The 25,146-nt window shown below is 38.6% G+C and overlaps 7 protein-coding genes and 1 long non-coding RNA gene across 12 annotated transcripts; 4 read left to right on the forward strand and 4 right to left on the reverse strand.

The window, feature by feature from the left end:
- Nucleotides 1-23: 23 nt before the first annotated feature.
- Nucleotides 24-2,746, reverse strand: LOC108829137 (serine--tRNA ligase, chloroplastic/mitochondrial). Of its 2 annotated transcripts, none has more exons than XM_018602797.2 (9): nt 2,286-2,742; nt 2,007-2,100; nt 1,783-1,931; nt 1,601-1,693; nt 1,168-1,347; nt 911-1,077; nt 691-825; nt 534-627; nt 24-444 (listed from the first exon to the last, which is right to left on the reverse strand). In XM_018602797.2, the coding sequence occupies exons 1-9, from the start codon at nt 2,646-2,648 to the stop codon at nt 169-171; spliced, it is 1,551 nt and encodes a 516-aa protein (XP_018458299.1). In that variant the 5' UTR covers nt 2,649-2,742; the 3' UTR covers nt 24-168. The 2 variants fall into 2 exon arrangements, with proteins under 2 accessions (XP_018458299.1, XP_018458300.1); XM_018602798.2 differs by having other exon boundaries at nt 309-420; nt 535-627; nt 2,286-2,746.
- A 467-nt stretch (nt 2,747-3,213) lies between these two features.
- On the reverse strand, nt 3,214-5,441 carry LOC108829191 (aminomethyltransferase, mitochondrial). The gene is made up of 4 exons (XM_018602857.2): nt 5,283-5,441; nt 4,452-5,027; nt 4,247-4,365; nt 3,214-3,886 (listed from the first exon to the last, which is right to left on the reverse strand). The coding sequence occupies exons 2-4, from the start codon at nt 5,010-5,012 to the stop codon at nt 3,340-3,342; spliced, it is 1,227 nt and encodes a 408-aa protein (XP_018458359.1). The 5' UTR covers nt 5,013-5,027; nt 5,283-5,441; the 3' UTR covers nt 3,214-3,339.
- A 717-nt stretch (nt 5,442-6,158) lies between these two features.
- On the reverse strand, nt 6,159-6,805 carry LOC108829179 (uncharacterized). Of its 2 annotated transcripts, XM_057011038.1 has the most exons (2): nt 6,506-6,805; nt 6,159-6,469 (listed from the first exon to the last, which is right to left on the reverse strand). In XM_057011038.1, the coding sequence occupies exons 1-2, from the start codon at nt 6,738-6,740 to the stop codon at nt 6,387-6,389; spliced, it is 318 nt and encodes a 105-aa protein (XP_056867018.1). In that variant the 5' UTR covers nt 6,741-6,805; the 3' UTR covers nt 6,159-6,386. The 2 variants fall into 2 exon arrangements, with proteins under 2 accessions (XP_056867018.1, XP_018458350.1); XM_018602848.2 differs by having other exon boundaries at nt 6,159-6,804.
- Nucleotides 6,806-11,468: 4,663 nt separating this feature from the next.
- On the forward strand, nt 11,469-13,287 carry LOC108829181 (uncharacterized). 2 transcript variants are annotated; one of them, XR_001945922.2, is made up of 3 exons: nt 11,469-11,777; nt 12,371-12,563; nt 12,826-13,287. It is a non-coding gene; the product is annotated as an uncharacterized LOC108829181 (long non-coding RNA). The 2 variants fall into 2 exon arrangements; XR_001945923.2 differs by having other exon boundaries at nt 11,498-11,777; nt 12,371-12,512.
- Nucleotides 13,288-14,649: 1,362 nt separating this feature from the next.
- LOC108829130 (glucan endo-1,3-beta-glucosidase 1) lies at nt 14,650-17,235 on the forward strand. Of its 2 annotated transcripts, none has more exons than XM_018602787.2 (4): nt 14,650-14,944; nt 15,018-16,328; nt 16,864-16,891; nt 16,975-17,235. In XM_018602787.2, the coding sequence occupies exons 1-4, from the start codon at nt 14,878-14,880 to the stop codon at nt 17,114-17,116; spliced, it is 1,548 nt and encodes a 515-aa protein (XP_018458289.2). In that variant the 5' UTR covers nt 14,650-14,877; the 3' UTR covers nt 17,117-17,235. The 2 variants fall into 2 exon arrangements, with proteins under 2 accessions (XP_018458289.2, XP_018458288.2); XM_018602786.2 differs by having other exon boundaries at nt 14,651-14,944; nt 15,015-16,328.
- A 1,714-nt stretch (nt 17,236-18,949) lies between these two features.
- On the forward strand, nt 18,950-20,776 carry LOC108829136 (uncharacterized). The gene is made up of 4 exons (XM_018602796.2): nt 18,950-19,446; nt 19,528-19,679; nt 19,763-19,873; nt 19,963-20,776. The coding sequence occupies exons 1-4, from the start codon at nt 18,966-18,968 to the stop codon at nt 20,545-20,547; spliced, it is 1,329 nt and encodes a 442-aa protein (XP_018458298.2). The 5' UTR covers nt 18,950-18,965; the 3' UTR covers nt 20,548-20,776.
- A 561-nt stretch (nt 20,777-21,337) lies between these two features.
- LOC108829143 (alpha-ketoglutarate-dependent dioxygenase alkB) lies at nt 21,338-23,234 on the forward strand. The gene is made up of 7 exons (XM_018602804.2): nt 21,338-21,495; nt 21,572-21,717; nt 21,801-22,111; nt 22,185-22,323; nt 22,402-22,468; nt 22,559-22,680; nt 22,799-23,234. The coding sequence occupies exons 1-7, from the start codon at nt 21,389-21,391 to the stop codon at nt 22,936-22,938; spliced, it is 1,032 nt and encodes a 343-aa protein (XP_018458306.1). The 5' UTR covers nt 21,338-21,388; the 3' UTR covers nt 22,939-23,234.
- Nucleotides 23,151-24,972, reverse strand: LOC108829140 (berberine bridge enzyme-like 2). Its single transcript, XM_018602800.2, has one exon. The coding sequence runs from the start codon at nt 24,955-24,957 to the stop codon at nt 23,341-23,343; it is 1,617 nt and encodes a 538-aa protein (XP_018458302.1). The 5' UTR covers nt 24,958-24,972; the 3' UTR covers nt 23,151-23,340.
- Nucleotides 24,973-25,146: the final 174 nt, after the last annotated feature.

Raw genomic sequence — 25,146 nt, forward strand, 5'->3', positions numbered from 1 at the left:
AGTTTGGTATATACAAATAAGTGAAAAGGAAAGGTAAATACCATTTCTATTATACAATTGAAGAAAAAAACACAACAAAACTCAACGCATGTGAACTGTATAATGTATGCCCGCAAACCTCAGATCATGAGTTACAACAAGACTCAGCTTAGAGCTAGCCTTTAAAACTTATCTAAGCTTGGGTTTAATAAGCTCAATGCCTCCCATGAAAGGCCTAAGAGGCTCAGGGATGACGACGGACCCATCTTCTTGCTGGTAATTCTCCAGCAAACACACCATCATCCTTGGGACAGCACACGCTGTAGCGTTTAGAGTGTGCACAAACTTAGTAGCCGGAAGACTGGCTTTGCCTTTCTTAGGACCCGTCTGAAGCGGTTCAGATGGGCGGTAACGTATTCCCAGTCTCCGGCTTTGGTAATCCGTGCAGTTAGATGCGCTTGATATCTAGTTCAGCAGTTAAAACAGTAAGTTCATAGAAGAAAGTAAGATTCAGTTCTAGTGATCAGGCAAGATAAGGGTTTTGTAATATCTACCTCGCCATATCTTCCTAAACCGGGCATCCATGCTTCAATGTCAAACTTGCGGTAAGCTGGAGCGCCTAAATCTGCTGTGGCCATGTCCAATGTTCTGCAAAGACAAAATTAGATTTTCTGAAAGACAAAAACTCTGGATTCAAATTCAGTTACTTACTTGAAGTGTAATCCTAAAGAAGTAAACAGATCTTCTTCGATCTGAATAAGTTCGTTGTGGAAGGTTTCACTATCTTCAGGTCGGCACAGGACAAACATTTCTGCTTTGCTGAACTGATGAACTCGGTAAAGACCTCTGCAAAAAAATTCAAGAAGATACGGATGTTTAGTACACCTATGCGGCTACTGAAGAAGCCAAGAACAGGCAGAAGCTAACTTACTTTGTAGCGGCACCAGCTGCACCAGCTTCAGTTCGGAAACAATGAGAGAATGCTATGTATTTCAAAGGTAGTGCTGATTCAAGAAGAATAGAATCCATGTGGATTCCTCCTACGGGAATTTCAGCGGTGCCAATGAGACATTGGTCAGTTCCATCTATAGAATAAACCTATCCAGCGAAATAGAAATACGATTGGTAACAGATAAAAAAAGGTTTTTGGCTTATCAATAAGAACAAACACACAAGTATAGAAGGAACCTGAGTGTTATCTCCACGAGGTTGGAAACCGCATTTCTCAACAATCGAAGATCTCACTATCTCAGGGGTTGTTAGGGGAGTAAAACCCTTCTTCATGACTTCTGATAAGGTCCAGTTAAGGAGGGCCATCTCCAATAACACTGCTTCATTCTTCAAATAGAAAAACTTTGAACCACTTACCTAGAATAGTGTAAAAGCAAGGCAGTTACTTCACCTCATCTTTTTTAATAAAATATACTCAAAATGTCGAAGCTAAGCTAAAACCTAAATACAATTGCACGTATAGAAAAATTAGCTGATCATCAAAACTATTTACTGGGGGAAAAGAAGTTCACTTGATGTGTTTCAGTGTAGGATAAATTGATATTTCGATGAGACACTGGCCTATCAGCAAAAGCCAAACATGATACCTTTACATAGACAAAGCATATACCTCTGAAGCAGAGTCAAAATCAATGAGATCAAGATCCTTCCCAAGCTGAAGATGATCCTTGATTGGGAAACTAAACTCACGTGGACTACCAACCTACAAAGAACATTACGAATGTTACTAGGAAGGCGCATCACAGGAAAATTAAACAGCTCAGTGGAGTTATGATGACCAAACAAAACTACCTCCTTTCTAACTGCCGATGAATCCTCTCCACCAACAGGAACATCAGGGTGAGTCATATTCGGTATAGACCGCCCAACTTGTTGGAGCTCATCTTGAAGCTTCGCGAGGTCTTCTTCCAGAGTTACAAGACTTTCCTTGAGACTTTTACCTGAAAAACGAGACCCCCTCAATTATCTTTAAACACAGCCTGACAAACACCAAAAAATGAATCCTCTCGTTTTACCTTCTTCAACGAGTCTCTCACGTTCAGAAGGTTCAAGCTTCCCTTTCATCTTCTTGGCAACGTTGTTTCTTTCCTCACGAATCCCCTCGACTTCCTGCTATCTACAAGCGTTTGATTAGCTGAACATAGAGAAGAAATATAAAAGTTGAATTCTACCAAGAACACTCAACGAGTAAACTATCCAGAAACTAACAAAGTAGCTGACTTTACATAACTAGAAAAAAAAACCCCAACTTTGAAATTGAGCTAATTGGTAAGAGGAGTGAAGGTTTAGATAACCTTTTGGAGATTGACCATGTTCTCGTAGAGCTCGATCACAGCTCCCAGATCAGCATTCGAGTTCCTGTTCTTGATATTGATTCCAATCGCTTCCTTGTTATCCCTTATCCACTTGAAGTCAATGGAGGCTTTCCACTGAGGCCTCGCAGAGGAATCCGAAGCTTGCGTGGGTTGAATCTCTTGTACGGCGGCGGGAGCGGAGAAGGTCCTGGCGAGGAAAGGCTTACGCGGGTGAACATGGCGGGAAAATACACCAACTTTTTGTAGAGTATTGGGAGGAATTGGCTTGAGGAAGAGGCGAGAGGTTAATGTGGAGAAAGTCATAGGAACCGTGGTGGCGAGTCTCAGTGTGTGTAAACCCATCGCCGGAGCTGAGGTAAAGAGGACACGACGGCTTGTTTATGTTTTACTTTTATCTATCATCTGCTCCTTTGCGTACTGATACCGAAATGTTGTCGTTTTAAGAAACTGGTTAGCATTCGGCTATTCAGTTCGGTTTGGGTTATTTAATGTTAAGAGATTCTAGAACCAAGGAAAATTCGGATTGGTTGGGTTCGGATGATAAAACTAGAAACCAACATTGACCACAATAATTAGATTTGGTTCATATAAATTTCAGATGATTTGGATTTTTTTTTTTAAGTTATTTTTCAAGTAAAAGCATTAAAATAAACAATAATTTTAGAGAATTCATTTTTAGATATAAGTTATGTTTATTCAGTTTTTTTTTTTTTTTTTGAATAATCAGGAGGTGATCCGGCGGCCGTGGCCAACCGACTAATCCCCCTGAGCCCGGAACCAGCCTGCGTCTGTTTATTCAGTTAAGTATAACTTTTGAAGTATAAAATTTGATTCACATATCTATTCAGTTCATTAATTTAGTTTCGTGTTTCAGATGTGTTAAAATTTTATTTCGGTAACAGTGAAATAAGCAAATGCCCTCTTGGCAAAAAGAACGTACACTTTTAGGCCAAATCAGAACAAAAGAAACACAGAAGTCATTTAGCAAAAGCAAGAAACACAATGTCATAGACAAAGAAGACACGCCCACATATCATGACGGCTTGTAGTATTTGGTAGCCACGAACGGCATCTTAGTGATGTTGCCTTCATAAGGCTTCCCACGGACCAAGATCTTGACTTTGGTCCCGTTCTTGTGCTGACCCGACTTAACATACCCCATAGCTATGTTCTTCTTCAAGTTGGGACTAAACCCACCACTCGTGATCTCTCCAATCTTGTTACCACTCTCATCATGCACCTCGCTATGCGACCTTGCTGGTGGTCCCGAAGAGAAGAATCCAACCCTTCTGATCGTTGGTCCATCTTGAAGCTGTTTGAGGATCACATCAGCTCCGAGAAACCCTCCTTCGGCTCTTCTACGCTTACCTATGGCCCATGTGAGTCCAGCTTCGACAGGAGAAATGTGTTGCTCCATGTCATTGCCGTAGAGACAAAGCCCTGCTTCTAGCCTCAGACTGTCTCTTGCTCCTAGACCTGTGAGCCTTACTTTTCCCTCGGATTTCTCCAAGATTGCTTTGGCTAAATCAACTGCATGCTCCGATGGAACCGAGATCTCAAACCCATCTTCCCCAGTATACCTGAAAACCCAAAAAAACATAACTCTTTCTAGCTGAACCAAGAAACAAAAAGATAGTATAGCATAGTGCTGAGCATTCCGGTTTTCAGTTTGGGTAATTCGAGTCTTTTGGATACTTTTTGGATTTTATATTTATATATAAAAATTATAATAACTAATATTTTATAATATTTGGAATATTCAGATATCCGTTCGGTTTTGATTTTTCGGGTTAAAATAGGAACCGTTCGGGATTTCGTAAATTCATTTTGGTATTGTTTTTTTGGTTCGGTTTTTGCTTTTTTGGTTCGGTTTTCGGGTTATATGCTCAGGACTATTATAGCGTCTGACTCGAAGCTGAAAGTGAAACATGAGATGTTACCCGGTCCTGGTAAGGAAGCAAGTGGAACCATTAATGTCCAGGATCTGGAACTGTCCAAAGTAAAGCTTGCTTAAGTCTTCTTTGGTCAAGTGTTGAAGCACCGGAGCAGCCAAAGGACCCTATACATCGCAAGGTTCAAGATTACTACTATTAACTAACTACAAGAAGGGGACAATCTTTGGGTTCAATTTAATAAAAGCCAAACCTGAAGGGCGAGAAGAGATCTCTCATCATGGATATGCCAAGAGACATCACCACCTTTGGATTTAAAAGCCTTCATGTGCTCTTCAATATGAGCCAAATCCTTATCCCTACAACCAGCATTCACCACCAAATAGATATGCTCATCCGTCACTTTGGTAATCACCGAGTCATCAATAGCACCTCCTTTCTCGTTTGTGAACACCGTCAAGCTCCCTGTTCCAGGAGCCAAACCAGCCACGTCAGCGACCACGAGCGTCTCCAGGAAAGGAACACAGTCTTTGCCCTTGAGGCTCAGACCACACATATGCGCGACATCAAACAAACTGCCATTGACCCTGCAGTTAACGGTTGAGTCCATGATGGAGTCTTTGTACTGAATCGGCATACTCCAACCAGCGAAAGGAACCATCTTTCCACCGTGTGCGACGTGGAAGTCGTAAAGAGCTGTCTTTTTCAGGTCGGCGTCAGAGGCGAAGCAGCGGCGTGACACAGCTTTCTTGTCGGATTGAGCAAGACGACGGGTCATGGATTGACCTAGCTGCCATAGACTCCCTCCTCTCATCTTCTCTGCCTCAAACTACATCAACAGTTTGATCCAAGACTAATCAAAATACAATCAAATATACAGAAAAAAAAAGGAGTACACTTTTAATCCATAAAGCCTTGACTGTAAGATTCAGATTCATTACAGAACATTTGAAACCAATCTGGGAACTCAGTAACAGCAATGAGATTGGACTTATATTTTCATAAAGAAGAAAAACATCATAATATGAGATGAAAACATTAAATCCGAGACGAAGAAATGAAAAGGGTTGTGTAGAAATCTTACAAAGGTTGAGACTTTGTGTTTGCCTCTGGAGTTCTTCCAGATTCCTGATCCTACTACTTTGTAGTGTTGTTATTGCAATAAACTGATGGTTTGGTAATAAATAAATAAATAAATATATCGGTTTCAGTGGCAAAAGGGACTTTTTAGGGATTAAAAAAAAATTATAAATGAATTAAAATTGTGAATTAAAAAAAAATAGAGCCAGGGGTTGGTGGTGGTGGAGGTTATCATCAGCCAAAGCAACCACATCCCCATTGAGTGGTAAGTATTGTCCTCTCTTTATCTTCTTCTTTTCAATTTTTTGTAAAATCAAAATAAAACATAAAAAGAAAAGTTTTGATGTTTGTTCTATTTTCTGATTCAACTTTCTTGTTGAAATGATTGTTATAAAAAAAAAGTTTTCTCTTGTTGAAATTATTGTTAGCAATTTGATCCATTAATATTTCAAAATGGAATCAAGAGCATGGCTTCTATGAATATGAGTCAGGGTACCACCACCCAATCTTTGATATATGAATAAGGCATATTCTATCTTTCTAAGTTTTATATGGATTCATCAAAGTAACACTTCTTTTGTCATATGCTTTGACCAAATAAATTTCTTGACTGGATATGATAATTATTTTATGTGCAAATTAATTATCTATATAAGTGACATTTTAACTCACTTTGGAATCAAACTACATGTTAACTTGATACAATCAAGCTGTTTCTATACTTGTCATTTGGTTATATTGACTTCGCTTTATGATCATCAAAATCTTGGATTCTCTGCAACCAAGAATCATGTGACGATAAGCATTTCAAGCATGTGTTATGGACAAATAGAATAATCTATTTCGTAGTACATAAGAGGAAAAAAAATCACACAGTAAATAAAATCGGAAATTTTTCACTAATCAATAATAATATTTGACGTTACACATACTACGAGTCCGACCATAACCGCTAGAAGTAGTAGCTATTAGCTAAGGCCTTTCTCGATTAAAACATTGAAGTTGAAATAAAATATGTAAATGTGATTAAACCACTCTAAATTTATTATGACAATGGAAATAAGCTGCGAATGAGCTCAGACACACACACAAACACTTGACTATACGTTCAAGGAAAGCCACCACCGCCACCAAGTCCACCGGCACCTCCGCCTAAACCACCTCCGCCTAAACCATCTCCGCCTAGACCATCTCCGCCTAAACCACCTCCTCCTAGGAGTCCACCACCTCCGCCTAGGAGTCCACCACCACCGCCAACTCCACCACCTAGCCCTAATCCAGCTCCAACATTGATATTAGCTCCAATCCCTAGCCCACCAAGGCCACCACCGGCTCCACCGCCGCCAAGGAATTTTTCATCTTTGAATTGGGTATCTCCGGAGATAAGTTTCCTAGCACCGACATTTACACAAACAAGTGCAATGAAGAGAAGCATAAGCAAGTTAGTGAAAGTGGCTCTCATGTTTTGCTTTGATGGTAGAGATTATTTTTTGTTTATGATGGAGGTGTGTGTGTTACAAGAGCACATGTAGGTATGTATTTATATACGCATACATACCTAACTTGGGTGCAAATTAAATGCGAATAGATTTTGACTTAGGACAATGTAGCTTATAGGGGTGGGCATTTTACCCGATACCCGAACCCGTACCTGAACCCGACCGAAAAAACCCGAACCGAAATCGAACCGAAATAGCAAAATACCCGAACGAGTATTGAATTAGGAGATATTGGATATCCGAACCCGAACGGGTAATACCCGAACCCGAATAGATATCCGAAGATAACCGAACATATGTATACTTAGGTCTATATTCCTAGTTTACTTCTTTAATTTTATTCAAAATATTTATTTTTATTATGCACATAGTTCAAAATTAGATAATTTACATATAATTGAAAAAGGTGAAATTTTTACTCACTTAAAATGTATGTCAAGATTTTTATTTCATGCATTAACAAAAGTTACATCCAAAATTTAAAAATAATAATCAATTTATTATCTTTTATTTGTAAAATGTTGTCTTCAAATTTATTAATCATTCGATTGTCAGAAAATTAAAAAATCAGTTAAGTGAAATATATATATTTTTTAAATACAAAAAAACTTGAGAAATGAAAATTTTAATATTTTTTTTCCAAAATCTAAATATCCGAAAACCTGACCCGAAATACCCGAACCCGAACTAAAATACCCGAATCCGACCCGAAGTAAAGAAATACCCGAACGAGTATTATACTCCTATACCGAAATACCCGATCCGAACCCGAACGGGTACCCGAACACCCACCCCTAGTAGCTTACTTAGGTAAAATAATCTTAATGAACGTGTCAAACGAAATGTATTTTTATACAAAGAGGTAAAAACATAAAATAATCAATCAGTTTTCTAGATCTTGAAACGTGAAACCTTGTGCATGGAAATGTTATATTGCATTATATTGAGCAATTCTAGACATTTGAGATGTTATATGTAACTCAAAATTTATAAGCTTTGAGAACATCTTTTGTTGGACGACTTATAAAAATCTAAAAATTCAGTTCAAAGTTAATTGGCAATGAGTGAGTGATTCATGTTTTTTTCTCTTTTGATATATGTGGGGTCCCGGATCGACTAATCCCACGAAGTCTTGCATCTGGGTTCACGTAGACAGAAACTCCATGCGGCAGATGGTCACAAATTAGGATAATCTAAATGACGATGGATTTGAAATCAGATCTTCCGTGGAATTATGCGCCACTCGACCACTGAATCTGAGTTCGTGGTTGACTGATTCATGTTCTACATGGTATTTTTCTCTTTTGAGATGTTAAATTTCTAACAAAATTAAAATATGGATACACGATCATCTTTCGTATAGAACAAATTAATATTAAACATACGTTCTTGGTGTAGTAGTGGCTCCATCTTATTTGTCAAAACCAAAAATCTATTTTCTGCAAAATTATTATATATGTAATTCACGTGGTATATAACATGTTACCGGATTAGGTTCATTCCGACGATTAGTTTTTTTTTTTTTTTTTTTGAACGACCATTCCGACGATTAGTAAAACATGGTATTTAACTATTTATATAACAAAAAGCAGTATTCCAGTGACTAGGGATGCCGTGCCGTGATGGGTAGGTAAGTAAGGGCATAAAAAGACCTAACAACTCCACCGCATTTCTATGGATGTATTAATTGGGATTCCAAAGAAATACACATGCATGATCATTGAGACCTAATTGAAGATTGGTAACGTAATAGGTAGGGCTCGATATGGAATGCATATTCCATAAATGCGTAAATGAATTGGGAATGATACTATTGTAGCAAGTAGGTGGATCCATTAATATAGACAACTAATTTGATTCCCCTTTAACGGTAGTGGCTCAGTTTCATGTGACTGCATACTGCATACACAGTACACTGGAGAAGTGGAGATGAAAATGTAATCACTCCAAGTTGGCCAAGGGCATTATACATCGGAGCAAATCCGTATTTAATCGAGTAAACCAAATAGGTAAGGAAAATTTGAAGTATATTAAACCGTCTAGAACCGGAAAATGCCAAAACCAGGTGGTGGAAATATTTTATTCGAGCCTGTAGGAGAGTTTAAACAAAAGGAACGAGCACAGAGCACTAACACACGATCCCCCACACTGAAACACATCTACTTATTTGAAATTGAACACTAATTAAGTTTTCCCTTTATTTCATAAGATTACATATTTTATCATGGTTATCGTTTTAGCGTTGTGAGATCTCGACCATTACAATTGCTCTCCTCATTTAAGTTCCTTTATTCATAAAACCTTTTATAGACAATCTAAACGCAATCGCTAAAACTAGTTTCATCATAACTGGACTAACACTGGTTTTACTATAACTGGGCAAAACCTTTCAGACACAATCTAAACGCAAATGGCATAATATCCGCAGATGCTTACCGTTTTCCAGCCATCCGATCATACCTATTGTAATGTTTCATACTTTCATCCAACCAAAAAAAGACTCATTAAGTCGCAAGGTAGCTCAAACGGTAATTATTTTTCTACAATGTGACTTCACTTTGTATTCAGGTCGCTCAATCCATCTCAAAAGTCTCATCCCAAGGGCCTGCAGAGAAGTAAGTGAAGTATACAAATATGAAGCTTTCTAGAGAAGAACAATCTTACTAATGAATATCAAACATGAAGACAAGATTTCAAATATCCTTCTTTGGCCAATCCAACAACCAGTGCCGGACTAAACTTTGGTACTTCCCCAATCAAAATTTAAAAATATGCCTTTATACAGATTTTATCAATATCGCAAAACAGTAAAAAATAACGTAAATATTCATTAAAAAATCAAAACCTACAATATGTTTATAAAAACAGTGATATTATATACACTTATTGTTAGAAATATAATTTTACTTACATTTTTTCAATAAAATCATCTTTTAGAATCATATAGTCAAATCTTTAAACCATAGCTATTTCAATTGATAATATAACTAACTCATTTAATTTTTTTGGTTATATGCAAAACCGCAAATAAATCTTTATTAGCATCAGTTTCGAACAAAAATTTCTCAGCTGTGGCGACTACATTGAAATGGTCAACAATATCCAATAAACAATTTATATGTTTCAAATTTTTTCGGACATTGATTATCGAAAAATCTTTAGTTTCTTAAACAAATAATCACTAATTATATATGAAAGCGTAACATTCCTCAAAGAAACTTCCAGATTCAAAAATGATGCGCTCAAAATATCTTTGCTTGCATCTATTAATTTTTAAAAAATTAAACCAAAATCCAAAAACAAATTCATAATTTAGAATTTTTCAAATATGAATTTAAGAAAAATTAGAAATAGAGATTTAACAAATTTTATTCTAACAAGAAATGCCTAGTAAATTATATTTTAACAAGAAAACCTACAAAATTTATTTACTAATAGATATAACTACATTTAAAAAAAACAAAAATATATCTCATTTAGTTTGAATGCCATAATCCATTGTTTGGATGGCTTGCTTTCTGGACCGGCCCTGCCAACAACTAAGCATTTCCAACAAGAGCAACCATTTTTCTAAAGAAAAAAACAAACATGAGTCGGCTGCTTCGAATTGAAGAAAAGAAAACCCATTCTAGTACAGTAGTATGCTACGTTGTGCATACCATTGCAATGAGTTGGCAAGTGATGACCTTGTTGGTGCTGAGCTGGCCAACTAAAGAGAGAATAAAGGAGTGAGATGGCAGTTCGAGAGGAGACGAGAAGATTGATGGAAGTATAAATAGGAAGCGTTACCTTTATTGTTGGTTATTGATTGTTTAGAATCTGATCATTAGGGTTGTTGAGTTTTATTAGGCAGTTTCAAGAGCTTGTACTTGATTCTGAAGGATCGTTTCCATCATTTTAGTGGATTCAATATTGTTCTTCCTTGTTAATCGATCATATATAGTTGATTGCTTAACAAAAGTACTGCTCTTGGCCAAACACGTACTTGGAATTTTTTTTTATTTTCTTTTTCGTACTTGGAAAATTGACATAACACATGTACTCTAATATAAATGAAATAAACACACAAACTCTAATGTAACACAACTTCAATAAAAATATGCTTCAATCATGGAAATGTAGAAAGTAGATCATCTGAGTAATTCACCTGGTGAAGATGTACGAACCGAGCAGATAACCACTGCTACTTGAATAACTTTTTTAGGTTACAAAGCAATGTCGGTCACTTTAAAAGATATACTCGATTTCTATCTGACCGACAACTTCTCTGCCACTGCCTGTGATATGGTAATGTTACCAGCACAGAGACGTAACAACCGATAGATTCATTATTTTAGGACGATGGTGAGGTTAATTAGGTTCTAAAACGCGCCCGAGTGGCCGAGAACTCGGCCGGAGAATCGCTGCTCGGAAGGTCACCGTAGCGAGAAGGGGCTGATCAGCGTGGCCAGGCGGTACACCGGAGTTTTCCCTAGTTAACAGTGAAATAAAAAAGAAATCAGTTTATAGTATAAAAAACTGGCTTTGAAATCTATTAGATCGACAATAACTAGAATTGCTTTGGGTATAAACATAGAAAAGAAGAAGAAAAAAATGAAGAAATCGTGTAGGAGACAGAAATAAGACGGCTAGGGTTGCAGAGGAAAAGAAGGAGACGAAGACAGATTTGTAATTTCGCAGTTGATTGATATCTATATATATAAAAAATGTTCCTTCTCTCTTATGCTGCCACGTCATTAAGTCGTTCATCCTCAGACTGACGTGTGTCCCTCCTAAACAAAACTCTGCGTTTCATTTTTTTTTGCAATTCGGTCGCCCCCCTCCGTTGTGACCTACTTCCTTCGCAGCGTGAGCCCACGTTCATCGTTTCGTCGCTGCGACTTCCTATACTCTCGCAACAGAACCCATGGTATTTCCTAGCTCCCAAAGTCATCGATCTCACCTCCAATTGGAGTCCGATTTTAATTTTGTGATGAATCTCTGCCTCAATCTCGGTTAATGTAAGATTCATCTTGCTCAATCTCTCTTCTCTGATACTGATTCTGCTTCTGTTTCTGCTTCATGTTCCTTAACAATTTCGCTGATTCAGATCGGATTGATACATAATCTTTCATATTAAATATTAAAATACTTAGCATCTGACAGCCTGGTTTGGATTTTGAGTTCTGAATTTTTGGAAACCTTCTGTAATTGTAATTGCAGCTCCTTTTTCGTGTTTGTCTGTTGCTTGCATTCTCAGTATTGTTGTTATGGTTCAACCACCAGCACATCATTGTTTTGTAATGTGTCTGAGAGAGAGTCAGTGACTGTAATACGTGTCCTAAATGTAATTGCAGCTGCATATGCTATTACTAGCTTTTTCTTCATGTTCTTTCTCTTTCTTGATTTCTCTGTACATTCTAACTATTGTTGCTGTTATAAAATAGGAAGTTTAGATCTTGGATCGACAACCAGCATAACTGCTCTGTATGACTGTATCTATGACTGAGAGAGATTTAGTGTGTGTATTAATATATGCTCTCTCTCTTGAATATCTTAACTTCTGAGATTTTGTACTTATTGATTCGAATTTTTAGATGTTTTAATGTGTTAGATAGAGCAGCATTATGTGGCTCAGGGTTCGAGTATTGTTCGCTACTTTCATAAGAACGAGAGGTTCGACAATGTGGAGCTCTCTGGTGTTGCTAAGAATATTGGTGATCACATCTCTCAACTATTTCCCTCCGGCGCCATAGGTGAAGCTCTTATACTCTTCTTTCAGTCAAAGCAGTTTATTGAATCACTAGGTATGACCATCTTACGTTGCACATTTATGTTGTTTTGTTGTTTAATAACAAAAAGTTTAAAGCCTTATCAAAAGGTAAAGATAGAAACCTTGAGATGCTGGTTTGTGTTTCTATCAAGACAAAAGTTTTGAACATCTTACTATAGCCTGGATACGGAATTTGGAATGTAATCAGTTAAGTAGGGAATATATATGAAGGCCACTCTACACCAGTATAGTTTCTTGGCATTTGACAGTATTTGAATGTTGTTATTGCTATGTAGGAAATATATGGGGAAGATCTAGATGATTTGAATGTGGCATTGTATTTGGAGTGGAAGTAGCTTTGGGTTATGAGGAGATTTGTTCAGATTCTTCTGGGAACAGAATGTTTATTAGGAGAAAGCATCAATACATGAAACTTATCAATCCTTTCACCATGGAAGACAGATTAATGTCTCGACTACGGAGAGAGAAAATGTCATGGAGAAAAATATGTTTAGCCCCTTTCCATCACATTGCCATTTATTTTGAGGATATTGGTTTTACTGATGGTACAAAAGTAATTAACAAGAACTCTGGAGATTTTATTAGCCGAGCTCAAAGTTGTAGAATTCCTTAAATAAGGAAGTTGGAAGCTTTAGTTCTTTATGTTAAGAGGATAGTTGGAGATGAGAGTGGAATATCTAATAATGGGATTGGTACACATCTCACTATCTGTTTATTAACGTAAGATTTGTTTATTATACTGACAAATTGACAATGGCAAAGACTTTACATGTTAAGAAGGATTTATGTTTTTAAAAAGGATAAAATGATGAAGCTTTGCTGCTATTCGTTGGGATTTTGGTTGGGAAATTGTCGTATTGTATTCATCATAAGGTGGAACTAATCTAAACAGTGGACTTTTGAACAGAATATGGGTATGCGATATAGCCATATAACTAATTAGCCCTGGTTACATGTATCCACATTTTCCGGAACCAAACCAAATCAAACCGAAAAAAATTGGTTCGGATTTGGATCTATCAATTATAGTAGTCTATATCTTTAGAACTAAATAAGTTCGGATTTGGATCTATCAATTATAGTAGTCTATATCTTTAGAACTAAATAACCGGAACCAAACTGAGAACCGAATGGATGCTCGAAAATCTATAATATAGTTCACATATTTTTAAATATTAACTATATTTAGTTTAAAAATAATCAAATAATTTTTAAAATATTTTTTATTAGACAAGATACCAAAAATAAATAAATTTTATTAGAATACAAAAAATTATTTAATAACAAAAAACTATTGTAAACAAAGAAAACATATTTTATCACATATCATTTATCTTCGCCTAAAATTTTTAAAAGACAAAAAATATTATTACACACATTTCTTGCAAGTGCAAACCTAAAAACAAAACATAAATTATACAAAATTAATAATTTAGACCACAAGTAAAATATATCCCGCCCGTAGGGCGGACCGATCCTAGTATAAACATAGAAAAGAAGAATGAAAGAAATGAAAAAATCGTGTGGAAGACAGAAATAAGGCGGCTAAGATTGCAGAAGAAAAGAAGAAGACGAGGACAGACTTGTAATTTCGCAGTTGATTGATATAAATATGAAAAAAATGAAAAGAAGGTCTTCCTTGCAATCGGTTTATTTCGCAGTTGATTGATATAAATATTAAAAAATGAAAAGAAGGTCTTCCTTGGAATCGAAACCATGTACGCTGCAACTTAAACTTGACTCTTAGCCACTAGACTATGTCATTCTATTGATACATTTTACCAAATCTTGTATATATTAGCAAATTTCCTCTAAAATTAATCCTCGAATACTTCCCGTATAATTTCCGATTTTTTGATAACTTGCTAGGCGTACACCAATCGCCTGATTCACGCCTAGCGCGATTCCAAACATGGGGTTAAAGGTTCCATAACTAATTGGGTTATAAGAGCAATAATATGAGATGTTGCAAATACACACATTCCAACAAAATCTAGTGATGTCCAGCTGGCACCTTTTATCATCAGTATTCAAGGGCAGTATAGTAATTTCGTTCTGTCTGAAAAACCAACCAGTTGTGTCGGGGAGGAGAGAACAGAGTTTATTCACGTGAAAGCACATAAGAAGACATAAATCTTTCTCCTAAAACCCCTAGAAACATGTCTAATCTCTCCTCTTCGTCTTCCTCTCCGATTCTCTTAGCTTATCACAACCAGACAGTAAGAAATCTACTGAAAGAGACTGAAGATAATGCAAGAACCTGCTGATTCTGAGTCTGAATCAGAAAGGAGAAGAAGAGTTGCAGAACAAACTCAATCTCCTCTTCAATGGCTCTCACTAGCATCTTCTCTTCTCTTCTCTCATTCATTCTAATCTCCAATCTATTGGTCTCCGGTAAGTACATTTCTCACTTTACAAAGCTCAGATCTTTCTCAAAAGTCTCTTAACTTTCTAACCTCTCCAGCAGCAAAGTCTTCGCCTTCATCTCAAGACATCAAGATCCAAGAACAAGACAGAGACCCATTCGTCGGTTTCAACATCGGCACCGACGTCACCACCCTGCTCCCTCCTCCACAACTCGTCAAGTTCCTCCAAACCCAGAAAATAAACCACGTCCGCTTATACGACGCCGACCCAGATCTCCTCAAAGCGCTCTCCAACACCAAGATCCGCGTCGTGATCAGCGTCCCGAACAACCAGCTCCTCGCCATCGGCTCCTCCAACACCACCGCCGCTTCGTGGATCGGCCGCAACGTCGTCGCTTACTACCCCGAGACGTTAATCACCGCCATCTCCGTCGGTGACGAGGTCTTGACAACCGTCCCTTCTTCCGCTCCTCTTCTTTTACCCGCCATCGAGTCTCTCTACAACGCTCTCGTGGCCTCGAATCTCCACGCTCGGATCAAAGTCTCCACTCCTCACGCCGCTTCCATCATGCTCCAGACGTTCCCTCCTTCTCAGGCTTACTTTAACCAGACGTGGCGCTCGGTTATGGAGCCCTTGCTTCGGTTCTTGTCAAGAACCGGTTCTCCTCTCATGATGAATCTCTACCCTTACTACGTCTATATGCAGAACAGAGGCGCGGTTCCTTTAGATAACTGTTTGTTTAAACCTTTGACTCCTGCTAAAGAGATGGTTGATCCCAACACTCTGCTGCATTACACTAACGTCCTCGACGCGATGGTGGACGCTGCTTACGTGTCGATGAAGAATCTCAACGTCTCTGACGTGGCTGTGCTTGTGACCGAGACGGGTTGGCCTTCGGGAGGTGATTCAAAGGAGCCTTATGCCACTGTAGATAACGCTGATACGTATAACTCGAACCTGATCAAGCATGTGTTCGAGCGGACCGGTACTCCTCTGCGCCCCGAGGTGACGCCGAGTGTGTATATCTACGAGCTGTTTAACGAGGATAAGAGGGCGCCTCCGGTTAGTGAAGCTAGCTGGGGGATGTTCTATGGGAACTCTACGCCGGTTTATTTGCTTCACGTGTCTGGAAGTGGGACTTTTTTGGCGAATGATACGACGAACCAGACGTACTGCGTTGCTGTGGATGAGGATGGGGTTGATGTGAAGACGCTTCAGGCTGCGTTGGATTGGGCTTGTGGGCCGGGGAGAGCTAATTGTAGCGAGATTCAGCCTGGGGAGAGTTGTTATCAGCCGAATGATGTGAAGGGGCATGCTTCTTTTGCTTTTAATAGTTATTACCAAAAGGAAGGGAGGGGTTATGGTTCTTGTGACTTTAAAGGTGTTGCAATGATCACTACTACAGACCCAAGTAAGCTCTTAATTTATATCATCTTCCTCTGTTCTTTTTGTTTTCATGTTTCTTTCTATTGTTAGAGAAGATAGTGATTGGTTTTGTTGCTTGGTAGTCTCTAGTAAAAGACTTGTGGTGATCATGAAAAGAACATCTGAGTGTCTTGTGTCAAAAGATATGCTAAAACTTTGCAGCCATATACAGAACATAGAAGCTAGGTTCTCTTGTTCATGAATCTCAAAATATGGTTGCTAATGCACCAGGTTATGTGAACCACCTTTGCTTAAAAAGAGTTTTCTTTTTTTGGCAGTCCAAAGGTAAATGATTGATGGTCTTAGAAGCTTTGTACATTCTCATTCATATACAGCTTTTTACTACTTTGAGGTTACTAGAAGGCTATATAACAAGAAAAGATGATCAAGATAATAATCTTTGTTTGTGTAAATGTTGCCAAATTTTTAAAAGTTGGAAACTTTTGTGTTGAAGTTTAGATTTAAAGTATCTCCTTTTTTCATTGTGGAAAGCTTCTAAATCGGGGAAATGTATGTTGCAGGTCATGGAAGCTGCATTTTCCCAGGAAGGTATGAATCTTGTTTATTATCTTTTTAACCGTTATGAACTCTCTATTTTTTTTTTTCACTTGCTCATGCGTCATTTTGTGCAGCAAGAAGGTGGGAAACCGAACACAAACGGTGGTGAATTCAACCCAAGTCGCCGGGAGTGAAGCCTTCTCAAGGAGTCTCTCAAGAGGCTTCTGCGTTAGTATTATGATTCTTGTAACTTGTATTTTGTTACCTTTCTGGTGATTGTTCATTTTTCCACGGTGAGTGACAATTCTCTAGGTTCATAAAAGCTGATTTCTATGAAGTTCTAGATTTATAAACATTCTATTTTATCATTTTTATGTAATTTGTTGTTTTGTTCATAGACCATTTTAGTCTCTTGTAGGGGAGTAATGTTTTAGAATAAAATGCGCCTTCGTAAAAGTTGCTGTTACATGATGTATTCCCCCCCCCCCCCCCCCCCCACATGTGATTCTGTATATGGTGGTTTGGGTAATTCGCATTAGGTCCGGTTTGATTACGGTTCACCTTCGAATTTTGAAAAACCGTCATTTAATCCGAGACGCGCTTACGACGCCGTATGATAATTCGCATTAGGTCCGATTTGATTACGGTTCACCTTCGAATTTTGAAAAACCGTCATTTAATATTAAACTAGATGATAACCCGCGCCTTGCGCGGGGTGAATTTTTTTTAAATATGTTGTATCTAAATAAATAATACATTTTTTTGTTGTCAATAATTTTTTTTACATTTGATTAGGGATGACATGTGGGTAGGTATCGTTTGGTTATGTTCGGTTTGGATCTTTGCAAATTTGGTTCGAATTTTTATATGTTCGGTTTGGTTTTAGATTTAGATTAACCAATTAATTTTTTAAAAACTTAAAGTTCATATATACTTTAAATTTCTCAAAACATAAAAATAAAAATAATATGTTACATTTAAATTTGAATAATGTATACCAAAATACTTAAATTTAACATAAAACTTGGTTTAACTTAAATATTTGGATAGAAAATGAATAGATATTTTCAGTATTTTGGTATTTTGAGTAATGTTTAGTTATTTTAAATATATAATTTTTACTATTTTTATATATTTCTAAATATTTTGGACAATTTAAAAACATCTTAAGTATTTTGTATATTTCTTTGAGATATTAATTTTTTTAAATAATATATTTAAGTATATAAATTTGATTCGAATATACTCGGATACCCAAAATATTTTGGTCCTAATCGGGTTCGGTTCTGGTTTTTAGATACCAAAAATTTAAACATGTTCAGATATCTAACCAAATTGATTAAAGTTCTATACTATTTTGTAGATTGGATTTGGTCCGGTTATTTGGATTCAGATTTTTTTCCCAACCATATATTTTTTATTGTAACCAAATTTTAAATGAAAGTGACGATGGTTCATACTGATTTTGGGTATGCAACAATTTTTAAACCAAAACACTTTCTTTTATGTACGTGATTTATTTACTTAATATTAAAAAATGTTCAAGGCCCATTAAAAACGATAGACTGAACTGAAAAAAAGTTACCATTGATCACAAAATTTTCAATGTGAGGCTTGTACCATTTTTAGTAATTTATAATCGTTTTAAAAAATTCGAAATACAACATATAAGAAAAAATATAATTTTTTTTATTATATGCTTAATGTGATTGTTTAATTTATTTTAACAAATAAAATTAAACGAAAAGTATAGAGGATAAAAAATTATTATCAAATCTTTATTATTCATAATCATTAATGGTGATATATATGTCAATCATATTAGGAAGTTCCGTAGCTTTTATTTAAGGAAACAATAGAAAATATTCTTTTGTATATTAATAATTGATTTAATAGTTATTTAATAAAAACTATAATATATGTGTAGATAGACCAACTTATTTCTCTAACAATCCTCAGAATAATTCTCATAATGACACGTGGCTACCAAACAATGTTGCAATGTTCCAGGATTAATATATAGGGGATTTTGAATGTACAACGTGCTTACGACGTCGTATGATGCGTAACCGTTAAACCGAAACCGAAGTCAAATCCAAAATCAATAAAATAAAAATTAGGTCAAATGTCAGCATCCAGAATTCTCCGACTCGTCGTCACTAGACTCGCTCCCGTTGCGATGTCGTCGTCATCATCGTCATCCTCTTGGTCCTGCACCAAATGCACGTTCCTCAATTCTCCATCTCAGAAGCTCAACTGCATGATCTGCTCGACTCCTCTCCCTACCCCTTCTTCCCTCTCGATTTCCTCAAACGACGAACCTAAATGGGCGTGCAAAGCCTGCACCTTTCTGAACACGTACAAGAACTCAGCCTGCGATATCTGCGGGACCCGATCTCCGTCGTCCTCTTCTCTCCTGGGCTTTGACGATTTGAACGATTCGGAGGTTCTCGAAAGTAACAACAACAACAGCAACAACCCTAATTGCTCCGTGGGTTCGGTTTTCTTTCCTCTGCGGCGGTGTAGCAAGCGCAAGACCATGGATGATGACGTCATCGAGGTTGATGGTGGCTCCGTGAAGAAGAAGAACGAAATTGAATCGAAAGGTTGGATTTTTAAAACTCTGTTGAGGTTCTTAGCTCGTTGAAAATGTATGTCCTTACTTTGTTTAGTTACTGGTATTGTAGGGGAAGCTTCTGGTTCAGGAGCAGCTGCTCTCTCTTGCGTGAAGATCTTGACCTACAATGTTTGGTTCCGTGAAGATCTTGAGCTGAGTAATAGGATGAGAGCGATCGGTCACCTTATCCACCTCCATTCTCCTCATCTCATATGCTTTCAGGTCACTCTTTACATTTGCTGTTGACTAAGTGATTTTCATCTGTGAGATATACAAGCAGCTTGACATGTGGTCTTTCTTTGTAGGAAGTTATCCCTGAGATATATGAGATTTTCCGCAAATCCAACTGGTGGAAAGAGTATACTTGTTCTGTCTCAGTAGATGCGGCGCAGTCAAGAGGCTACTTCTGCATGCTGGTAGGCTCTCTTAGCTTGTAGATTTGTGTCAAGTTCCTGTGATTTTTTTTTTTTTGTGTAACTGACTCTTATGGTTGGTTGATTTGCAGTTGAGCAGGGTGGGGATGAAGTCTTCAAGCTGTAAAAGCTTCAGGAACTCGATCATGGGAAGAGAGTTATCCGTTGCAGAGGTTGAAGTTCCGGGGAGAAAGCCACTTGTTCTGGCAACAAGCCATCTCGAGAGCCCCTGTCCAGGTCCTCCTAAATGGGACCAGATGTATAGCAGGGAACGCGTTGAACAAGCCAATGAAGCCGTCGAGATTCTCAGAGCTAATCCCAACGTGGTATTCGGGGGAGATATGAACTGGGACGACAAGCTAGATGGGAAGTTTCCTTTGCCGGACAAGTGGGTCGATGTTTGGGAGGTTTTGAAACCAGGTGATCTTGGTTTTACGTACGATACGAAAGCAAACCCGATGCTGTCTGGTAACCGAGCTTTGCAGAAACGGTTGGACCGGTTTTTCTGCCGTCTGGATGATTACGAGCTTGGTGGAGTCGAGATGGTTGGGAAAGAGGCGATTCCTGGATTATCCTATGTGAAAGAGAAGAGAGTGAGGGGTGACATCAAGAGGTTGGAGCTTCCAGTGTTGCCTAGCGATCACTTTGGTCTGCTTTTGACTCTTTTGCCGAAATGAGTTCAAACTGTCGGAGCTCGAAGTTCCTTTTTCCCCCTGTGGAACTTCAATGAATGACTAGGATAAAAACTGTACAATGTGGTGTTTTTGGCTTTCTCAGTCAATCAAACTGATAAGCGGTTTGTTGGTTTTAGGTATTTTGTTTTTGTTTTGTTTTCTGAAAGTTGAGTCTTGTACTCTTCTGTAATGAAGATTATGAAACTAATCAGAGTTGGACGATCTCTAAACACATGAAATGTTTGATATAGCGGGGTTTGGTTTCAGACACTTGGTCACTGAACCTTAAAAATGGCTAAACAAGAGTCATGCGGTATACCAACGCCATAAAAATGGTTCATCTGTAGTTTATATTCACATTGTGCTGCACAATTGGAGATTTTCCTCTGTTATCTGACTAAATCGATAGAATAACACCCAAGTAAACGTATAGGTAATCAATGGAAGCTTGGTGGAAACGTATGACTGCCGACTTGCTAAGCACGTTTTTCGACCATGGAAGCTTCAAAATCAATGTAGAATTGAATAGGTAATCAAAGTACATGTGTCACCACAACTAGTTGTCAAAAAGACGTATGCATGCTGATGCTGTGTGCTAGAAAACTACAAGTAGAAGAACTGCTGTAGGTAGTTTCACAAAAAAAAAAAAAAAAAAAAAAAAGAAGAACTGCTGTAGGGTTCGTTTGCAACTCTTTGTCAAAATAGGTCTAAAACGAGTTTTGAGGAAAGATCAGTGTCTTCATCGCAAATTAAAAAAAGTTAGTCCAAAAAAGTGAAAGTAAACTAAAACTTCGGCATCGTTGATTTCCGGAGGCAGAGATTTAATCGTCGACTAGTGAAGAAGATGTACGAATCGGCGAACGTCTCCGACGATGCAGATCGTACGGCTTTCCGGCGAGCAGAGAAACAATACAAACTTTACTATGAACAAGACTCAAAGTTCTCCAGAAAGTAAGCACTTTTTTTTTAAATCTCCTCCCAGCCATTGTTGTATTCTCTCTCACTTACATTCACTTCAATCTCGCAGGAAGAAGCTGCCTAAACCGGTTGATTTGTCATCGGTCCTCGATTTCAATTCAATTTCACAAGATTTCAACCAGACCGGTGTTTTGCCAGACGGAATTAGGGTTGCGGAATCTGATTCCCAGGTCTTCTGCATCGACAATCGTCCCGGTAAAGTTAAATTCAGGATCTAATAGAGTTATGATTGGAACTTATGTGAAGTGAATTTTTGATTTTTGATTTTTGATTTTTAGGTTTCTACTTTATCCCTAATGCATTGAGCTTGGAGGAGCAGTGCAAATGGATCAAAGAGAGCTTGACGAGTTTTCCTCAGCCTCCGAATAGAACAAACCACAATGCTATTTATGGTCCCGTTGCTGATTTGTTTGGTTCAGCTAAAGCAAACAAGGTGTTGGTTCAGGAGGATACTAACAGATGGAAGTTCTATGATGGTGAAGACGCTATTGCAAAAGTGAAACAAACAGGTTGCAAGTCAGTTTCAGCTTCGGTTCTGTTGAGGAAGCTTCGTTGGAGCACCCTAGGTCTACAGTTTGATTGGTCCAAGGTTCTACTTTTTTTAAACTTGTTTTGATGAAATAGATTAGTAGAATGCTGATTGTTTTAACCTTTTTCTTCAGCGCAACTATGACGTTTCCCTGCCTCATAATAACATCCCTGATGCGCTTTGTCAATTGGCTAAGACACACGCCGCCATTGCAATGCCTGCAGGGGAGGAGTTCCGTCCAGAGGGTGCAATTGTAAACTATTTTGGCTTAGGTAGTAGAGTTAACTTGAACTCATATTTCTTGTTTAAGCTCAAACACAATTGCTGAACTTTTATAACTCACTCTTTAGGTGATACCCTTGGAGGTCACCTTGATGACATGGAAGCTGACTGGAGTAAACCTATAGTAAGCATGAGGTATACACCTTTTGCCTTCTTTCTTAGCAACAGGTAAATACTTCATAGATTTTAAAGAGCAGTAGAGTGACTGTATTTCATCTTGCGCAGCCTGGGATGTAAAGCTATTTTCCTCTTAGGAGGAAAATCAAAAGAGGATCCTCCACATGCTATGTATCTCAGAAGTGGAGATGTTGTACTAATGGCTGGAGAAGCCAGGGAATGCTTTCACGGTAAACCTTACTTCATTTGCAGCATTAGCTTACCAGTTTTATCTTACAAGCAAGAATTCTCAGTTCCTCATATTCTCTCTCTCTGCTTGGTCTGAGATGATATCTGTTGATGATGCAGGCGTGCCCCGTATCTTCATTGACGAAGAAAATGCAGATATTGGCGCGCTTGAATCAGAATTGTCCCATGAAGGTGGACAATTTTTCGCAGAGTACATCAAAACTTCGAGGATCAACATAAACATCAGGCAGGTTTTCTGAGTCGCCTGAGTTCACCTGATGTCTTGCCAGAGTATCTGTATTAGCATCGAGCCAAAAGATTTTGAGAAGCAGCCGCCCTTCTTCTTCTTCTTCTGTTTCACTACCTTTAGTTTTCTATGCTCTTAGGGACACAGAAGCTTTCCATTTTGAACTAGAGTAAGATTCATACACAGGACTAGTTTTTGCTGACATTCTATGTTTTTAGACCGTTGTTGAAAACAATTGTATTATTACCAAGAAAGAATAGCATATCGTGTATTACACATTTACACTAAAAATACAACTTTATTTTACAAGTTTTGAAAAAATAAAAATAAACGAATCAGTTTATAGGTATCATATTGTTATTGGCTCTAGGTCTCTCTGCCTGGCGCTTCTTTCAAAATTGCTATGAACTAGGGTTTATAGAGCAGGTTTAGCAGGCGGGTTAGCTGGCTTGCTAGGCAAGGTAGGTATACTCTGTTCATCTCTGAAGAAATTTTCAGGATCCACAGTACTTTTCACCTTCACCAACCGATCAAAATTCTCTCCAAAATACTTCCTCCCATAAACCTCTCCTTCTCTGTAACCATTCGGACCATGAGTATTAACTCCAATATCCAAATCCCTGTAATTAAGATACGTGTGTCTAGGGTTCTTGGTCACAAAAGGAGCCATGTAGCTATAAAAGCTTTTCGCCTTCTCCAAGAAACTGGTCTCCGCTTCTTTCCCCGGATCTTTCCAGTTCATCGAGTGCTGCACCTTGTAAAGCTTCTTCCTATGCGGGAACGGAGTCTTGGTCGTAGCCACCTCGCTCACCTTCCCACCGTAAGGGTTAAACACAAGACCAATCTTCCCAACCTCGATCATCTTCTTCATCAAGTAATCTAACCCTTCTTTAGTAATCTCCTTCTCCACGAAATCCGACTTCCTCTTCCCGTACGACGCCGTATCCAAGTTACGCTCCAGCAGCACCTCGGGTTTGACCAGCGTAGCGTTATCGTGGTTGTCCCACCACAGCACGGACTGTATCCACGTAAGCTCCGTGCAGTTCTCCTGTTTCAGACCAAGCTCTGGGAAGTCCTTGTTCATCAGAGACAAAACCTCGCTCGACTTGCCGAGAAACAGAGCCAACACCGAGGCGCGAACCGTCTGCATCTTGTTTCTCGTCACTGGCTGTAACAACACCCTCATGAAGAGACCAGGATCTGTTTTCGGAGCAACGAACTGCCATTTATGTACCATATCAACCGCGTTCTCGTCTAAGTTCTTCTGAACTCTGAAGACTGTAACTGTCTCGGGGACAGGGACTAGCCTGATCCTGAAACCTAATATCACACCGAAGCTCGCTCCTCCTCCTCCGTTGATCGCCCAAAAGAGATCTTCTCCCATTCCTTTACGGTCAAGAACGCGTCCGTTGACGTCCACTATCTTCGCGTCGGTGACGTAGTCGACGGAGAGACCGTACTTTCTGATCATGTTCCCGTAACCGCCGCCGCTGATGTGCCCTCCGGCGCCGACGGTGGGACAGACTCCGGCCGGGAAGCCGTGCGTTTTGGTCTTCTCCCATATCCTGTAGTAGACTTCACCGAGCGTGACGCCGGCTCCGATCCAGGCGGTTTCTCCCTCGACGGTGATGTCGCGGAAGCTCGACATGTCGAGGAGGAAGAAGGGGAGGTTCGAGGTGTAGGAGACGCCCTCGTAGTCGTGCCCGCCGCTCCGGGTTTTGAGCTGGAATTTCAGCGTTTTGGTGCATACGACCGCGGCTTGGACGTGGGCCTCGGTGCGCGGGACGATCACGATCGCGGGTTTGGGAGACGCGGTTGTGTTGAAACGCGCGTTTCGGATGTAGTTGCGTAGCGCGGGGGTGAAACCGGCTGCGGTTTGGGGGAAAACGACGTCGGTTAAGGTGTTGGGAGGGGCGCGCGTTTGGGTTGTGAAGCATTGGAGGAAGTTTTGGTAGATTGTTGCGTCGGGAGGGGTTGCGGTTGTAAGAGTGGTGGAGATCAAGAAGACAAAAGTCAGATAAAGGAGCTTCATGTTTTGTTGTTGATTGGATGAATTGTTTTTGATATTGTTCTGTGGTATATATATATAGTACATAGATTCTTCAAGTTTTAGCTATAATTCTTGGCTTTGGCTAATATTAGGATTCGTTTGTAATAAGACTATTACTAATAGTTAAGGTTTTTCTTATTTAAAAAAAAAAAAGGTTTTTCTTATTTCTTT

Source organism: Raphanus sativus, chromosome 5, assembly GCF_000801105.2.
Source record: "Raphanus sativus cultivar WK10039 chromosome 5, ASM80110v3, whole genome shotgun sequence".
NCBI classification, from domain to species: domain Eukaryota; kingdom Viridiplantae; phylum Streptophyta; class Magnoliopsida; order Brassicales; family Brassicaceae; genus Raphanus; species Raphanus sativus.

Coding starts and splice junctions, on each gene's coding strand:
- LOC108829140 (XM_018602800.2), bottom strand. CDS start 24,957: ATGAAGCTCCTTTATCTGACTTTTGTCTTCTTGATCTCCACCACTCTT.
- LOC108829137 (XM_018602797.2), bottom strand. CDS start 2,648: ATGGGTTTACACACACTGAGACTCGCCACCACGGTTCCTATGACTTTC. Junction 2,101..2,285: donor ACATGGTCAATCTCCAAAAG/GTTATCTAAACC, acceptor TGTAGATAGCAG/GAAGTCGAGGGGATTCGTGA. Junction 1,348..1,600: donor ATTTTGACTCTGCTTCAGAG/GTATATGCTTTG, acceptor ACACTATTCTAG/GTAAGTGGTTCAAAGTTTTT.
- LOC108829130 (XM_018602786.2), top strand. CDS start 14,878: ATGGCTCTCACTAGCATCTTCTCTTCTCTTCTCTCATTCATTCTAATC. Junction 14,945..15,014: donor CTCCAATCTATTGGTCTCCG/GTAAGTACATTT, acceptor TAACCTCTCCAG/CAGCAAAGTCTTCGCCTTCA. Junction 16,329..16,863: donor GATCACTACTACAGACCCAA/GTAAGCTCTTAA, acceptor TGTATGTTGCAG/GTCATGGAAGCTGCATTTTC.
- LOC108829136 (XM_018602796.2), top strand. CDS start 18,966: ATGTCAGCATCCAGAATTCTCCGACTCGTCGTCACTAGACTCGCTCCC. Junction 19,680..19,762: donor CTCATCTCATATGCTTTCAG/GTCACTCTTTAC, acceptor CTTTCTTTGTAG/GAAGTTATCCCTGAGATATA. Junction 19,874..19,962: donor GAGGCTACTTCTGCATGCTG/GTAGGCTCTCTT, acceptor GTTGATTTGCAG/TTGAGCAGGGTGGGGATGAA.
- LOC108829143 (XM_018602804.2), top strand. CDS start 21,389: ATGTACGAATCGGCGAACGTCTCCGACGATGCAGATCGTACGGCTTTC. Junction 21,496..21,571: donor GACTCAAAGTTCTCCAGAAA/GTAAGCACTTTT, acceptor TCAATCTCGCAG/GAAGAAGCTGCCTAAACCGG. Junction 21,718..21,800: donor CTGCATCGACAATCGTCCCG/GTAAAGTTAAAT, acceptor TTTGATTTTTAG/GTTTCTACTTTATCCCTAAT.
- LOC108829191 (XM_018602857.2), bottom strand. CDS start 5,012: ATGAGAGGAGGGAGTCTATGGCAGCTAGGTCAATCCATGACCCGTCGT. Junction 4,366..4,451: donor GATCTCTTCTCGCCCTTCAG/GTTTGGCTTTTA, acceptor TGCGATGTATAG/GGTCCTTTGGCTGCTCCGGT. Junction 3,887..4,246: donor TGCTTCCTTACCAGGACCGG/GTAACATCTCAT, acceptor TTGGGTTTTCAG/GTATACTGGGGAAGATGGGT.
- LOC108829179 (XM_018602848.2), bottom strand. CDS start 6,740: ATGAGAGCCACTTTCACTAACTTGCTTATGCTTCTCTTCATTGCACTT.